Source organism: Rana temporaria, chromosome 7, assembly GCF_905171775.1.
Source record: "Rana temporaria chromosome 7, aRanTem1.1, whole genome shotgun sequence".
Classification (NCBI taxonomy): domain Eukaryota; kingdom Metazoa; phylum Chordata; class Amphibia; order Anura; family Ranidae; genus Rana; species Rana temporaria.
This window is the reverse complement of record NC_053495.1, coordinates 114,698,153-114,715,471: the sequence shown is the minus strand read 5'-3', so window position 1 is coordinate 114,715,471 and position 17,319 is coordinate 114,698,153. Positions and strand designations below refer to the sequence as shown.

The 17,319-nt window shown below is 41.9% G+C and overlaps 1 protein-coding gene across 3 annotated transcripts in view; it reads left to right on the top strand.

Annotated features, from left to right (window-relative positions):
- Positions 1 to 17,319, top strand: part of NR5A2 (nuclear receptor subfamily 5 group A member 2) — a 163,560-nt gene that overhangs the window by 112,751 nt on the left and 33,490 nt on the right. For all 3 annotated transcript variants that reach the window (XM_040359862.1, XM_040359863.1, XM_040359861.1), the window contains exon 5: positions 9,983 to 10,102. In XM_040359862.1, coding sequence (XP_040215796.1) covers positions 9,983 to 10,102 — 120 coding nt within the window. The remainder of the gene's footprint in view (positions 1 to 9,982; positions 10,103 to 17,319) is intronic.

Here is a 17,319-nt window from a genome sequence, read left to right as displayed (position 1 = left end):
GGAAGGGGCGAAAGTGCCTGGTATTGAAGTGGTTAAGGTACTTTAAATTGATTGTAAACCCTAATTTTTTAAAAAATAACAAACATATCATACTTACCTCCACTGTGTAGCTCGTTTGACACAGAGTGGTCCTGATCACCATCTTCTGGGGTCCCCCAGCGGCTCTCGCAGCAACTTCCAGCATCAGATAACCCCCTAAGAGAAGCGCTCTCCTGGGGGGTTACCTTGCGGGCGCGCTCCCGAGTCCAGCATTTGCATCCATAGACACGAACAGGAGAGACGGAGAGCGCGTCTCCGTCAATTGAACAAAAGGGCTCAGGTAAGTAAAACGGGGGGCTGGGGGGCCGGTCACTGCAAGGTGCTTTTTCACCTTAATGTATAGGAAGCATTAAGGTGAAAAAACACGAACCTTTACAACCCCTTTAAGGCTACATTCACACAAGCCGCTAGAGGTGGTTGGATTGCAGTGTTCAAATGTGTCTAAATAACACATATGAATGCAGTGGCACTCTGTGCTATATACACATGCAAAGTAGATAAATAGCTGTATCTAGTGCCGGGACAAGGTCATCTAGTGCCCAGGGCACAGATGCCAAGCGGCAACCACCCCAAATTTATGAGCAATATGTGTCAGCGAAAATCCCCTCCCTCCCCAAAAAATTGAGCACTAATTGTCACACTTACCCCATAATTACCCTTGCAAGCCCAAAGTCTCCCCAGACAAAAATTTCCCCTCTTCCAGTACAAATCCTGCCTCCTGGCTCAAATTCTCTCCCTCCTCAAATCCCCCTTCCTAGCACAAATTCTCTACCCCTCAAATTTCACATCTGAACATACCCCCCCCCCTCCAAATCCCCCTTCCTAGAACAAATTCCCTACTCCTCAAATTTCACATCTGAACATAACCCCCCCCCTCCAAATCCCCCTTCCTAGCACAAATTCTCTACCTCTCAAATCTCACGTCTGAACATAACCCCCCCCCCTTAAAATACCCCACTCCTAGCACAATCCCCCCCCCAGATTTCTTCACCGAGCACTAACCCCCCTCCCCCAAATACCTCTCCTTAACAGAAATCAACCCTCCTAGTACCAACCCCCCCCCCCTCCAAATCACCCTTTCTAGCACAACACCCCAAATCCCCACCGTGCCAGGGGCAGCCGTCCCTCCTGCCCACCCCTTGCCCTGGCCCTTGTTGTATCCAGTCTGTGTGTGGCCAGAAACACCATCCTTGGGACGCAAACTCTCCGCATCCAGGGCTAGTAAGAGCACCTAATTGCATATTACCACTTGGATGCATAGAGAACAAACCTGGTTGTGCGGCTGCTAACCCCACAGAACGTGTGCACAGAGCGAAACGTCTCCACCGGCCATGACTGCACATGTAAATGTAGTCTTGGTGCTGTTAGTGCATGTATTGTCAGATATTGTTAGAAGTTATGCTAACCAAAATCCGCATTTTAATATGTTTACAGGTAATACCTGAAATCACGTGATTTCACCAAACCACCCCATTCCTGTGTGTGCACCTGTGTCCCTACTCACTCATTAGCCCCCAGCATACATATAAAGCAGGGAATGTACTCTCCTGAGCCTTGCTAAAAGAAGCAGCAGCTTCCCCCGTTGTCTTCCTATTGTTCAGCAAAGACAAGTGTGAGTTCCAGGAGAGAATGTGTTAGCATGAAATTCTTTCACCTCTTATCCCATAACACAGGAAGGAAACGCTGCTGTATACAGGAAGAATCTGCTATATCCCTTCAACACCACTGCTTTAACCTCATTACATCACACCTATTTAGCAAAAAGTGATACGTAAAACACTCATTATATTACTGATTAGTTGTATGATTGCTGCTTATTATGACAACAGCGCACTTATTGAAATATTGCCTTTGTCAGCTTTTTAACTGCCGCTGGATCCATAGAAATATGCGATTGATGTGTCACTGCTGTATTTACATTGCTTTAAAGTCTCAGCACTTCTGTTTTCACAACTTGGCTGTATATTGCTTTGCTTCTCGTTTTCGCACATTCAATTATTGCTTCTGTATTGACATTCCAATATAATCATTGTAGCATGGCTCTGTTCATACATGGCTATGTTTACTGCACCACGCGATAACATGGGGTGGGTCAAATTCTGGCTTCCAGCTCCTGAGGAACCACAGGTCCCACTATGCCAAACCAGGTGTTTCCTGATATAAAAGCTGCTCTGCTGTCATATATTCACATCTGGTGTGTACAACATCATATTGTAACAGCTAAAACCACATAGCTGTATAATACAATACCTCCAGATCATGGGTGTAGCATAAGGGGTTGCAGGGGTCACAATCGCAACCCCACCCCTAGCTCCAGGGGGCCCCTACAGCCTCCCTGTCATTATTATGCTCCACAAAGTCCAGCTCCGATCTGCCCAAGGGCCCCACAGCCACGCTCCAGTACTGGGCTTCCACTTTGCCTTCAAGCTATGCCGACAAAAATGCAGACAAAAGCTATGAAGCTATGACGTATAACCAGCGGTCCGAAATCCCGTGCATGCGTCGAATTGATTTGACGCATGCGTGGAAGCATTGAACTTCCGCGTCAGAGAACATCGGTGTCTTCTACATCACCGTGTTCTCTGTCCGCGGGGATTTTGGTCTGATGGTGTGTACACACATCAGACCAAAACCTCCCAGCAGACATGTCCGATGAAAACGGTCCGCGGACCGTTTTCATCGGACATGTTCGGCCGTGTGTACAAGGCCTAAAGGGCAAATATACAGTATATGATGTAAAAAGTTGATTAATAGAAACAAACATATGGTATGATGAACAACAGGCCGTCATTAAGGCAAGGCAAAAGAGACAGCAGCCCTGGGCCCTGTCATTGTTGTGGGGCCCAAAGCAGCTGCCTCATACTTGCCAAATATCCTAGTTTAAATTCCCTTGTCCCTTGAAGTTTTACTCCTGTGCTGTGTCCCGATATCTCAGTGTGAAGTGCTGCTACTAATGCTGTCCAGCTCTGCCCTATTGTTGTGTACAGATGACTCACCTGCAGACCCTGTGTTCACATGTAAAAAAACGACATTCATATGTAAATAGCTGAGGCAGCGGCATTCATGTGTAAATAAAGGTGGCTTTCATATGTATATCTCCTCTGCCCCTCTGAGGAGATGATGTGCTGTAACCTCTTGTAACCAATCAGTGAGCATTATTACTGTACAGTAATATCTAGCAACCAATCAACAAGCAGAAATCATGTGCTGTAACCTCTAGCAACTAATGTGCTGTAACCTCTAGCAACCAGTCAGTAAGTAGTAATGATATGCTGTAACCTCTGGCAACCAATCGCAATCACTGCCTGATCTGATACAGTAAACTGATTTTAAGTCTAGCTAATATTTATTGTATGTCTCAGAGCACGTGGAGAGCAAAATTGCATAGGGGGTGGGGGGGGCCCAAGAAATGTTTTGCCCAGGGTCTAATCTACATTAAAGACGGCCCTGACAACATGGAGTCAAACCAATGGAATAACCTAGAAATGTTAAAATCCCACTCTTTGAGGAATTTCTTTTCATAATTAGTCTGATCATTTGAGATTAAATTCTATAGGTTTGTGGATTTTGCATTTCAGTAAGTGTTGCACTGCTGAATAAAATAAATTGGGTGGAGTGCAGCTTGTCAAGTGCATCCACTTATATTCTCAAGTGCTTCAATTTTTTAAGTGATTTAAAATGACAGCAAATTATTTTACATAACGAGAATTCGCAGAATCTAAACTGTAAATGAAAAGGTCACTACACACAAATGATATCACTTTCATAAACTGGATTCAGTAAAGAGGTCTTAATAAGATTAGGAGACAGATACACATGATAGATTAACAACCGCATGGAATATAACTAAAGTCAAGGTAAGACAAAGGGGAAGAATATTTTCCTGTACATACAGTAGCTGACATCCTGTGAGAAAGTCTCATAAAAGAAGACCACCAACTCTTATTTTGTTGACTGCTTTTGTTTTCTTGTAAGTGCTATTAGTTGCTCTGTTGCTTCAAATGACATCTGTACTGACGTCATATACTTGTTCCCATGATAATTGTATTTTAAAGCGGTATTACACTTTTTACAAAATTGCTGACAGGTAGGGTTTATATGACAGAAGAGACCCTGTTGGTCTTTTCTTTCATAAATGCTTCCCCCCCCGTCTGTCAGCTGTCATGTACACTGAGCTGCACATGCGCAATTCAACGTACATTTACGGCACCCGATCTGTGCCGTGGTGACGTGACTCCTGTGTGCATGTGCAGGTGTGATGTCATCGTGGCCTGCTCTGGCATACTTATCTGCTCTGTACAGTGATTTTGCACAGAGCAGCCCTGATCGTCCTCTTCTCGGGTCCCTCCCCCGCGCTCCTGGCCACTCCCTCTTGCTGAGGGCCCCCACAGAGAGCAGTTTGCTATAGAGCCACCCGAAACAAAGCCGCTGCTCTATGTGTCTATTCAGGCTTGGCCCTGCTCTCTCTTTTTCCTCATTGGCTCACTGACTTTTATTGACAGCAGCGGGAGTCGGTGGCGTCCACTGCGTGTCTTTCCCAATGAGGGGGGAGAGTGCCAGATAGCTGAGTCTCTTGTGCAAAATTTCTGGATAGAGATGGGGTTCAGGCAAGTATTAGGGGGGCTGAAGGGGATAAACATGGATATAGACACGGACATAGAATGCATTAAAATAAAACAACTTTCTGTCTTTAGAACCACTTTAATGCCACTTTAACTTGAATCAGTGTAAAAATACTTAAAGCCTAACTCCAGGATAATGTTTTGAAGAAAATTATCTCTAGTAGCAGTAAACTGCAAAACTCACCTTCATTCTGAAGCTGCCTGTCTCAGTAATTCCTTTTCACCACTAAATGTCCTCAGTCTTGCGCACTGAATGATGCAGAGTATAGATTGAGGACATACTGTGAGTGCTAGAATTACCACCCCACCCATGGAGAGGATGTCCCCATATTGCCCTGCATGTCATTATATTAGCATCCGTCTCTGCATCACTGAAGATTGGCCAGCACTGGTGAAAAGGCGAGAATTACGGACCTATGTAAAAAAGAAAAAAAAAAAAGATACACAAGGGTGCCTGAGGCCCCGTACACACGGCCGAGGAACTCGACGTGCCAAACACATCGAGTTCCTCGGCCAGTTCAGCCCTGAAGCCGCCGAGGAGCTCGGCGGGCCGAGAGCTCCCATAGAACAACGAGGAAATAGAGAACATGTTCTCTATTTCCTCGTCGAACTCCTCGTCGGCTTCCTCGGCGAAATTGTACACACGGCCGGGTTTCTCGGCAGAATTCAGCCAGAAACTCGGTCGGAAGCTGAATTCTGCCGAGGAAACTGGTCGTGTGTAGGGGGCCTTAACAGGGAAATAGTGGATGACTAAGGTGGTTGGGGGCTGGAGCTGTGCTGTAGTGCCCTTGTAGATCATTAATCCTATACCAAGGCTGTACCCAGCACAACATTAAGGGGAGTGGAGCATGACCTCGACATGGAGCAGGGTGGATATAAATCAATGATTTAAATAAAAAAATAATCTTTTTTATTTAAATCAATTTTTTTTATTTAAGTCGATTTTTTCGATTTTTATCAAGTTTATTTTTATAAAATGCTTTTGGAGTAAAAATCTAACTAAAGATAGTTTTCTATTTAATATAAATTAATAATTTAGTTTATTCAGCATGAAATGGAGCTTAGTTATGTAGCTTAATGAATCCAAGCTTTGGAAGCTGAGAGAACATGCACTGTATTGATGCATTCACACAATTTCACAGTAACCACGAGATAAAACAGTTCAGGAATATCCCATTGTTTTGTAAATCTATGTACACTACAATCTGTATGATTGAATCGGTTCTGATATCGCTGTTTTACTAACCTGACAGCTTATTATTTTAAATAGAAAACCTTCATTTTGTTTGCAAATATTAAAGTGGAGGTTCACCCGAAAACTTAATTTTTAACATTAGATTGATGCTCATTTTGTCAAGGGGAATCGGGTAGTTTTTTTAAAATCGAAGCAGTACTTACCGTTTTAGAGAGAGATCTTCTCCGCCGCTTCCGGGTATGGGCTGCGGGACTGGGCGTTCCTATTTGATTGACAGGCTTCCGACAGGCTTCCGACGGTCGCATACATCGCGTCACGATTTCCCAAAAGTAGCCGAACGTCGGTGCGCAGGTGCCGTATAGAGCCGCACCGACGTTCGGCTTCTTTCGGCTACTCGTGACGCGATGGATGCGACCGTCGGAAGCCTCTCGGAAGACTGTCAATCAAATAGGAACGCCCAGTCCCGAAGACCATACCCGGAAGCGGCGGAGAAGATCGCTCTCTAAAACGGTAAGTACTGCTTCGATTTTAAAAAAACTACCTGATTCCCCTAGACAAAATGAGCATCAATCTAATGTTAAAAAAAAAATTTCGGGTGAACTCCCGCTTTAAATATTCTAACTACCAGCAAGAATAAGTCCTTACATTTAAAGAGCACCTGTCATTTCCATCATGGCAGCGCTTGTTAGTGAGAATCAACTCACCTGCTGTCACCACGTCCCTCACCTTGTTGTGTCACTGCCACATCACCAGCCGTCCCATTAAAGTGAATGGGACTGTTGGTGGGTCAACAGCGGGTCAGAGGAGGAGCCACTGCTGGACAGAGATGACAGTTGCTCTTTAAAAATTATGATTTAAATTAAGTTGATTTAAATCAAGCCTTTTTACTAGTGATTTAAATCAAATCCACCCTGAAGTGGAGCAAAGACTTGTGTACAGCTTGAGTCTAGGATCCAAGACTAAAGCCTCGTACACACGACCGAGTTTCTCGGCAAAAACCAGCAAGAAACTTGCTGTTTTTTTTTTTTTTCGAGGAAACTGGTCGTGTGTACACTTTTCGACGAGGAAACTGTCGAGGATCTCGTCGAGCCAAAAAGAGAGCATGTTCTCTTTTTCCTCGACGGGAATGGAGAAAATTGGCTCGCCGAGATCCTCGACAGCCTAACAAGGAACTCGATGAGCAAAATGATGTGTTTCGCCCGTCGAGTTCCTCGGTCGTGTGTACGAGGCCTGATACTAATACTTATAGGCATCACATAATTGCCTTTCCTTCAACGCTGTTATCCTATGAACTTTACAGGCCATGGCAAGTTCAATCTAAAATCTTTTATACAGTGTTTGTTTTGTGGTACTTCAGTCATTGTGATTCTAGCTATTCGGGTACAAGATCTGTGCAATCATTAATATCTGTAATCTAAAGTAAAAATTTTAATGCCGAAATGGAAGAGGGTTTGAAAGATAAAGAACACAAACCCGTAAATACAATTATGAGAACAGAGGTGTTACATTCACAGACGTGTTCTGTTTAAATGATGATTAATGCTTAGCAGTTGATGAGAGCTAGCAGCATTTTTTGACACTGCATTTTTCTTGTGTGTTTACCAAAGTTTTTGCTCTTTCATGGAAACAGGACGTCTTTAATCATTAACAATGCTGCCCCTGAGAACACTCACCCCATTAACAATACTACTCCTGTATGATCGCCGTTCCTGTGCATGGCAGCAGTATCAAGCATTCACATGTCTTTACGTGCCAAGATAATTCTGCCTCCATCCTATAATTAATGAGCTTTGTGTATATTATAGGGAGAGAGGAGACCGACTCGGGTTCCCATAGAAGAGCAACTCATTGGATAGATCTTTAACCCCTTTCCTGCTAGGAAGCAAAATCTCAGCAAAAATAGGCAAGGGTTCTATAATAGAACAGATGTCTCTAAAATTAAACCAACCTGAATAGACAATATGATATCAAAGGAGGTTCTCATGTATTGCCTACTGGATGGTTCTTCATTACATGTCTTGTATACGGGGCTTTTTTTCTCAGAGAATAGGCACAGGAACTTTTCCCTTCCGAGTCACCCCTTGATTCCACCCCTACCCACCTCTGAGAACGGTTCCCTGGTTCCACCCCTTGCCAACCTCCCAGTACCACCCCTTTTAGAGAATGCAGAACCAAGTATAATTTTGTGGTGCCAAGTATTTTTTATGGAATTTGTTACTGATAACAAAGGCAATAAAATAGATCTAGCACCAAAGGACACCCCAGCGACAATAGATCCACCCCAACAACAATGGACTCCCAACAGCCAGTATCAATAGACCCCACCCCTAGCAACAAAAGATTCCCCAGCAGCAACAGAAGACCTCCCCAGCAAAAATAGATCTCCTTCAGCTGCAAAAGATTCCCCAGCAGCCAGCATCAATAGACCCTCCAGCATACCCCAGCACCCCTTGCCATTACATACATTCAGTTCTGGAGTTGCCGGAACTGTGTTCCCCCGCGTTCCTGCTGAAAAAAAGCGCTGCTTGTATATAATGCAAAGTCAGTAAAGCCCTGTACACACAAACGGAATTTCCGATGAAAAAAGTCAGACAGACCTTTTCCATTGGAAATTCCGACCGTGTGTATGCCCCATCGGAGTAATTCCATCGGAAATTCCGATGAATTCTATCGGAAATTCCGATGAATTCCATCGGAGATTACATAGAGAACATGTTCTCTTTTACTCCGATGGAATACCGTCAGAATTCCGATGTGAATTTGGTCGGACAAAGGTCCGATCGTGTGTACGGGGCTTTAGAACACATTTAGACCAGTGAAATTTGACCATATAGTGTATATAGTATGTCGTCACATTTCTTCCATTGCCATCAAAAATTAGCCAAAAGCATACCATTTTCTTGTGTCATTAAACCCACATCATTGAAAACTATCAATAAATGATGTATTAGGCCACACGACCGAGTTTCTCCGCAAAAACCAGCAGGAAACTTGCTGGTATTTTTTTTTTTGCCGAGGAAACCGGTCGTGTGTACACTTTTCGACGAGGAAACTGTCGAGGATCTTGTCGACCAAAAAAGAGAGCATGTCTTCTTTTTCCTCAACGGGAATGGGGAAATTTGGCTCGCCGAGATCCTCGACAGCCTAACGATGTGTTTCGCCCGTCGTGTTTCTCGGTCGTGTGTACGAGGCTTAACATACTATTCATACTCACTCAATTACTATGGGATTAGTTTTCTGTATTCTGAAAAAAAAAAAAAAAAAACGGGTTGATCCTTCTCTATTTCCCCCTCCTGTCCAGGTCCCCACTGCAGTTGTGGATTTTGTATTGGCAGCTAGTGTACATTCTAAGTTTTCAGTGTATTTTCTACCCTGAGTATTTCCAGCCCATGTGACTATAGACTCACACATGTAGGTTTATATACAGTGGTAAATGACATGCTCCTCCATGCCCACTAACAAGCTAAACACAGCGAGGGCAGAATATTATATCTTGATTGATGGAGGCTTCACCTCCCTGTTATTCTAAGACACAGACAGGCTGAATGTGTGACACAGTCTGTAACTGGGAGAAATCTGCCCACACCCTGTAATTGCCAAAAAATAAATAAAGGTTTGATTTCAAATATATATTAGTATGACAATTTAAAACAGTTTATAGATCTAATTTTTTTTTCACTCTGTATTCCAAAGGCTGTTTTTTTTTGACCAGCAGCAGAAGACTAGAAGCTCCCCCTGCCTCTGTTTCCCTGCAGATAGGCTGGGAAAGAACTGGGTCATGTGTCAGCTGCATATCGATTAGGAAAAAGGCTCTCAGATGTTTTTTTTTTATTATTATTAAAATAATTAAAGTGCCATCATCACCATACAGAAAGAGAAGTGATAATGTCAATGAAACAGTGTGTGTTTAGTATCACAGAAATGTACAAAGTCACTGGCAGGGAGGCAACTCTGCAAGGGTCCAGTTTTATTTTATAGTGGAAAATCTCTTCAAGCCACAGAGCATGTGTTTTATATACTTCAGACCTGAGGCATAATCAGTTAAATAGTCATATATTGGGAGTTTTGTGTGTATCAGGTAAAATAAAAAGTTATTTTAATACTATCATATTCTTTTTAAATACAGGTAGATGATCAAATGAAGCTTTTACAGAATTGTTGGAGTGAGCTACTAATTCTGGATCACATATTCCGACAAGTTCTACATGGGAAGGAAGGCTCAATACTTCTAGTTACGGGACAGCAGGTAAGTGATGATTATGGACTCCACCTGTATTACACTTCATATGTTTTGGTGTTATAAATAGTTAAACAGACATAAAGAAATAATTATGCATGAGAGTCAGTGCTTGCACGTACAAAGACATCAGAGTTTTCTTACAATGCAGGATAAGCACCAACTTGTTGTGGCTATTCCGGGACTCGCTCGTACGGCACTGCAACAGGTGCACATTGTCACAGCTGTCACTGGCACACGGAACCTGTCACCTGTTTTCATGCTTACATTTCACAGGCAGAATTTGGGGTGACCTTATGACTTTGACATGTTTATAGGGTTACAGGGTCAGTCCTACTGGAAAGTAATTTCATGGGACTGACATGTATAATGAGGTAAAGGGTCAATCAAACATGGGTACAGTGACATGCTTAATGGGTTAAAGGTCAATCTAATATGGAAGCACACTGACCTGATGAATCATTTGTCTGGGTCAAGTCAAGTCAACATATTAGCAATGGCCTCCAGGTTGTAAGGGCTTGGTGGATATGATGACCAAGCAGTGGGTTAGCCTTTTATTGTAGAAAAATGATAGTGAAGGAGTTGATATAATGGTAGAAATAAAGTAAATTGTGCTAGATGATTAGCCAAACATTTATTTAGCTGAAGCTACATATTGAAAAAAGGTCCCAAGTCTAATGCCGCGTACACACGATCATTTTTCGGCATGAAAGAAAACGTTGTTTTTCATCATGTCCAAAAAACGAAGTTTTTCCAACTTCATCATTAAATACGACGTTGCCCACACACCATCGTTTAAAAAAAATGATGAACAAAGCCCGGTGACGTACAACAGCACTCTAAAGGGGAAGTTCCATTCGCCTTGGGGCTGCTTTAGCTGAGTCCTTGTTAGTAAAAGACGATTTGCGCTTTTTTGTCTGTTACAGCGTGATGAATGTGCTTACTCCATTATGAACGGTAGTTTTACCAGAACGAGCGCTCCCATCTCATAACGATGTGCAGCCCACACACAATCTTTTTAAATTACGTTTTTAAAAACGACGTTTTCTTTCATGCCGAAAAATGATCGTGTGTATGCGGCATACGTTTTTCTATTTTCCCTACAAATTGATCCTGATTTGTGTAGCCAGTGACAGCTGGGTTCAAGCACTACGTCCAGGAGCGTCCAGGCTTCTAATCTTATAACAGAATGCTCTAATATTAGAAGATTCTGTAACCGTCAAGCTTCCCTGATTTTTTGTGCGCTCCGTGGTTTGTTACTACAGAAAAAGATGAATGCAATAGTAATCTATTGCTTGGTATAAACAAAGAGCAACTGACACGTATTAAAGGTGAACTGTTGTTGTAGAGGTGAATGGGGTGGAATTGGATTAGACCCCCCCCCCCCTGATATGATGAAAACTTTAAACAATAAAAAGAATAAAAATAAAATAACTCCCATCCTAATTCACCCCCACGTCGTAAAACCTCAGATTTAATGGCTTACAACTGCACTTACTACACGAGCATCAAACAAGCAAGTGTGTGCGATGTCATTCAGATTTTTTGTAATTACGAATCTGTGAGGATGGTAGAGTGGTACTTAATCTCTGTCCCCAGAAGATCTCATTTTGATGATTTATGTTTCCTGTTTGCAACATATTTTTACATTGTATGGGAAAAATCTCTCCTAAATTGAAAGGTGAACTTTGACTCGGGTTTTACCACTTTGCTTTGTTATGTAAAAATCGCACTCATGCGCTCTTCACAATGACACAGATGGCTAAAACATTTCAGCAGATAGATTGACAAGCAAGTCGGAGAATGATGTCTGAACAGGGCTGGATTTACATCCCAGTAGCACAGGAGATCTGATGCATTAATCCCCACCCATTAACGGGCCACACTCAAGCCACGCTCCTGTTGTGTTTAACCACTTCTGCCTTGCACCATTTGGGGGGGTCAAAGACCAGGCCATTTTTTGTGATTCGGCACTGCGTTGCTTTAACTGACAATTGCGCGGTCATGCGACGTGGCTCCCAAACAAAATTGTCCTTTTTTTCCCACAAATAGAGCTTTCTTTTGGTGGTATTTGATCACCTCTGCGGTTTTTATTTTTTGCGCTATAAACAAAAACAGAGCGACAATGTTTTAAAAAAAAGCAATATTTTTTTACTTTTTGCTATAATAAATATCCCCAAAAAATTGTATTCTTCTACATATTTTTGGGGAAAAAATTGCAATAAGCGTTTATTGATTGGTTTGCGCAAAAGTTATAGCGTCTACAAAATAGGGGATAATTTTATGGCATTTTTATTAATATTTTTTTTTTAACTAGTAATGGTGGACACATCGGACACTTTTGACACATTTTTGGGATCATTGTCAGGCTTGTCGAGAATCTTGACAATCTCCTTACCCTGTATATGATAATTCTTTTGTGTTTACAAAAAAATTTTTTGTTGTTGCCGATCATGCTTAGTCTTGTTCATTTAAGTTTTTTTAGGACGAATACTGTACTAAATAAATGAAAAACATTTTTTTTCTGGTAACTAACAAGACAAATGTTTCAACATGTCCCTTTGGAAATATTTCTTCTGAACAATCTCATTGGCTCTAAAAAGCAGTAGACTAACAAACAGAAAACCAAACAATCATTCTGAATACATATATTTTCGTCTAATATTCTAATTATATGCACTAGGCTTTAGTAAATGTGCCTCCGCATGTGGACTGCCCCTGTGTTCTTAGTGCATCTCCAATAGGTGTGCTGGAGACCCTTTGGCTTGTATAATTGTTAGCACGGGAATTAATAGTCTCAGAACAGCAGGTTACCAGTAAACAAACAATGCCAGGATGAAATACAAAGGAGTTTGGCAGGTCTGCTGATTCCCCCGTATGTGTTTAAATACTTAAACTTTCTGTTTGACTAAAATATACTTTGATAACAGTATTAGCAGACATTAGTAAAAAAAAAAAAAAAAAGAAAACATTTTTTAAACGGAAGCTGAACTCATTTTATGAGTTACAATATGGCTGGATGTTTGGCTAAGCGACTCAACCTTTATGTTGAGACATCTATTCAAAACATAGGCTGGTGGTTGAAACGTACTTTTTAAAATGAAAGAAGTGTGTTACTAACAGGATCACAAGATGAAAATAAAGAAACAAGCCAGTAAAATGAAAACGAATGCAGCCACCACAAGGTCTGATATACTTTATAGAGAACATGTTACTTTCTCTTTTTAAAATCTAACATAATGGTTTTAAAAGGGGGCAACTAACATTTTCCATGCTATCTTTGTACTCTCTCTTTGTACTTTCCACTCACTCTGAAAAAAACTTATTTTTTTTATATTAGTCTTGGATACAGTGAGATAGGGTTGATTTTTTACTGATGTATGTGAAGTTTTTTTCTTTTTTCCTGTCCCAAAAGCCATTCTGGACATGAGAGAAATCTCTTCGATAGGGCAAAATAAAAATAATTTTTTACAAAGCTGTAAAGGGTTGGAGCCTCTGTCGTTTTATTGAGAACACTAGAAGTGTAGCGCTACCCCTGGCGGAGCCGCTTGGTAATTTTGGGTCCTCTGTCCTGCACCTCGGTTCCACCTTAGCCCCTCTGACACACCTGGTTGAATCAAAAGTCACTGCAAGCACGTATAAAGACATTAGAAAATACCTTTACCCTGGCTGTGGGTTATCACCAGAAAATAAACAGACACCTGCTTAGTGGTAAATGTTCTTACTCTTTTGATATGGGTTAAAATGAGTAATAACTATGCCAAAGTGGCTAAGATCAGGTTTTATGCCACAATCTGATATCAGTATATGAATTATCTATCAAATCAGCAATAAACAATGCACACAAATGTTGAATGCAGTAGGTGTGATATTTCTACTACTCTAAGGGATTGGCTGGGGTATGGTGCATCTAAGCGGTACCTGTTAACTCTATTAAGCAAAGTGGGAAAAAGGTCTCTGGTTAGCAACAGTTAGGGGGACAGTTTTTAGTCCTGCCTGTTTAGCCGGCTAAACATTGGGGTTCAGTAAATGTTGGTGCATTGAAGTGTATTTAACAAGACCTGTAGACAGTAGTGAAGCCTCGTACACACGACCGAGGAACTCAACGGGCGAAACACATTGTTTTCCTCGTCGAGTTCCTTGTTAGGCTGTCGAGGAACTCGACAAGGCAAGTTTCTCCATTCCCGTCGAGGAAATAGAGAACTTGCTCTCTTTTTGGCTCGTCGAGTTTCTCGACAGTTTCCTCGATGAAAATGTACACACGACCGGTTTCCTCGGCAAAAAAATTTCTCCCAGCAAGTTTCTTGCTGTTTTTTGCCGAGAAACTCGGTCGTGTGTACGAGGCCTAAGGCTTTAGGGCACTTGCTTATGTAGTTCCCCAAAGCTTAGTCTCTTAAAGTGGTATCAAGCACACAAGCCCCACAAGGCACTCTCACCAGACCCAGCAATACGGCAACGGTGAGCTCACTCACAGCCTTGTTCTCTCTGGCTTCCCACTCTGTGATGGCTCCCAGTAGCTCGGTTTCTCTCTCTCTTGAAATAGAGCCCCACTGCATGGTCCCCTTACACTCTCTGCCCCGGGCTGCACAGGCCCCTTCCTGTAGAATTAGTCTGGCAAAGTTCTTCTGTCTTCCCCCCTTCTGAGCATGGCTTGCTGTGAGCTGTAGTTCAGAGACCCATAACCTCCAATTACCAGCACTCTCCCTAGGGACTACATGTCCCATCATCCTCCTCTTCTCTGTATTGATTGGTCCTATACTGTCTTTTCCAGGAGGGAGTGGGAAGAAGCAGAGTGGGCAGCAAACAGGGAAGACTGACCCGATTCCCTAGTTTGCGGGAAGGGAGGTGGGATCTACACACACAGTACCGTCTGCTCCTTCAGCCACCCTGTTCCTCTCATGGTCGTAGGGTGGGGTTCGAACAGACTGAAAGCAGGTGCAGAGCACCTGACCCAGCTACACAAGTTTAAGGATAGCCATAGATTATGCAATGTCTTTCCTTCAACCAATTGCTTGATTCCCCCATCAATACAGTCAGCGTTAATGGAGGAATCCCTCCCGCTGCACTATTGCATTCTGACGACAGGAGGTTGCTGCTAGCAGTGATCGTATGGAAAAAAAAACGATAGGCTGGTTGTACTGAAGTCGATCAATTGATCAACTTCAGTACAACCAGCCTACGTATAGATGGATCCAAATTCAACTGGTTTCAATCCGTCTATGGCTGGTTTTCCAGAGGTACTTTCTTTTCCCATCTATCCAAAACTAAGAACAAACATTTTTTTAATAGCATTTTACAATGAAATAAGATGTTCTAAGATTGTCACTTTTGTTACCTCAGGTAATCTCCATTCAGACAACCATCGTTTTATCTTGGAATTTAAAAGTTGGGCCTTACTTTTAAATCTTATGCTTTTCTGATGAATTGACGCTTTTCAGTTCAGTATCAGTTCTAGTCACTAATCCCGATTGCCCAGTTAGTGAATCGTGTTATGCACCACAGATCAAACAAATCTGTATGTACATATTCAGAAGAATTGAAAAATTATGATTCTATGGAAAATAAATTATGATTCTCTGGTCGATTCACCAGTATTTTTTTCTGGACAGACTCATTCACCTCTAAATATAATCATCATAAAAAAATTAAAAACTTGTTAGATTAGTTCCTGATTTTAATTGCAAATTCTTACAAGAAAATCTCCAGACAATCCCACTCAAACGGTGGGGGTGGCGGGCGCACATAATTATGGAAATTAGCCATCAATACATATAAAAAATTCATCTTGCATGGTCTGGCTGAGTGACAGGTAAGACGGGGAAAGCTGTACCATGATTATATTGCTGTAGATGCACTTTTAAGTTTCAGTTGCTGGTATTCTTGCATGTACTTTTGAGCAACTATGTCAATAATTAAAAAACGAGGATACAATTTTGATACACTATAGCCCTGTACACACGCTCGTTTTTTTTGGAGGTAAAAAGTCAGCCGGGAAAACCGAGGGGAAAGCCGAGAACCCGGCAGGAAAACTACCATGAAAGCTTTGGCCGGGAATCCCGGCCGTGTGTACGCTCCATCGGCACTGCCTCGCAGTGTTTCCCATAGGAAAGTATTAGAAACTATGGCGGAAAAAGAAAAACCGCTGGGAATCCTAACGGGAAAATAGAGAGCAGGTTCTCTATTTTCCCACTGGGATTCCCGGCTATTTTCCTGTCAGGAAAACTGCGAGGAAGCATACACACGTCCGGTTTTCCCGGCCAAAAGCTCTCTTTGCAGTTTTCCTGGCAGGAAAACCGGTCGTGTATACAAGGCTTATGGGTTTGATTTACTAAAACTGGAGGGTGCAAAATCTGAAGCAGCTCTGCATGGTAGCCAATCAGCTTCTATCTTCAGCTTGTTCAATTACACGTTGACAAAAAAAACTTTGGAGAGCTGATTTTTGCATGCTCCAGTTTTAGTAAATCAACCCCTATGATTGATATTTAACAAATAATTTTATAAAGCTTTATGTGCACTAGGCACATTTTCTTAGGGTAGAATAATTTCCTAGCAGCTGTTTATATGCAAATTCAGCAGCATTTAGTACAATACAGTAGCTGAATAAATAAAGTAGCAGTTGTGAGTGTACCTTTATCAGCCCATGATCTGCATTCCTAAAATGTGTATGTCTCTGCATTTGATATTTAGAATTCAGCTTTAAACAGAATGACTGTGTGATTTTAAAGCTGAGCTTAAAAACAAAAAAACTCTGGAAGCTGAGCTTAAAAAAAAAGGAGGCAAATAAGAAAGGACTAGTCGTCAGTATGACCTGTGGTCCCCTTGCAGCTGATCGGTGACCCATTACTGACTTTACATGCTTTGTTCTGCACATTGTCTCTGTATAGGGTGGCCATCTTGGTACAGGCAGGACTTTGCATCCTTATGTCAGAGACTCCCCAGGCATCCTCACATCTCAGGCAGTAAACTTCTTTATTTCAGAAGAAATTCCAATTTTTTTAAATAGTTTTCAGGATACTGCTTAGGCAGAGTTATCATTCCTAAATGCTCCCTAGAACATGACAGATTTCTATTTTTGAGTTCAGTTCTGCTTTAGGTCCTGCATTCAATGTGATACATTCAGAGAATTTGTTGCAATCTGAAAACAGAGGTATAAGAAAACTCTCGGTAGAAATTCAAATAAAAAATATATAATCAAATTTTGTGATTTGAATGACTTACATTTGGTT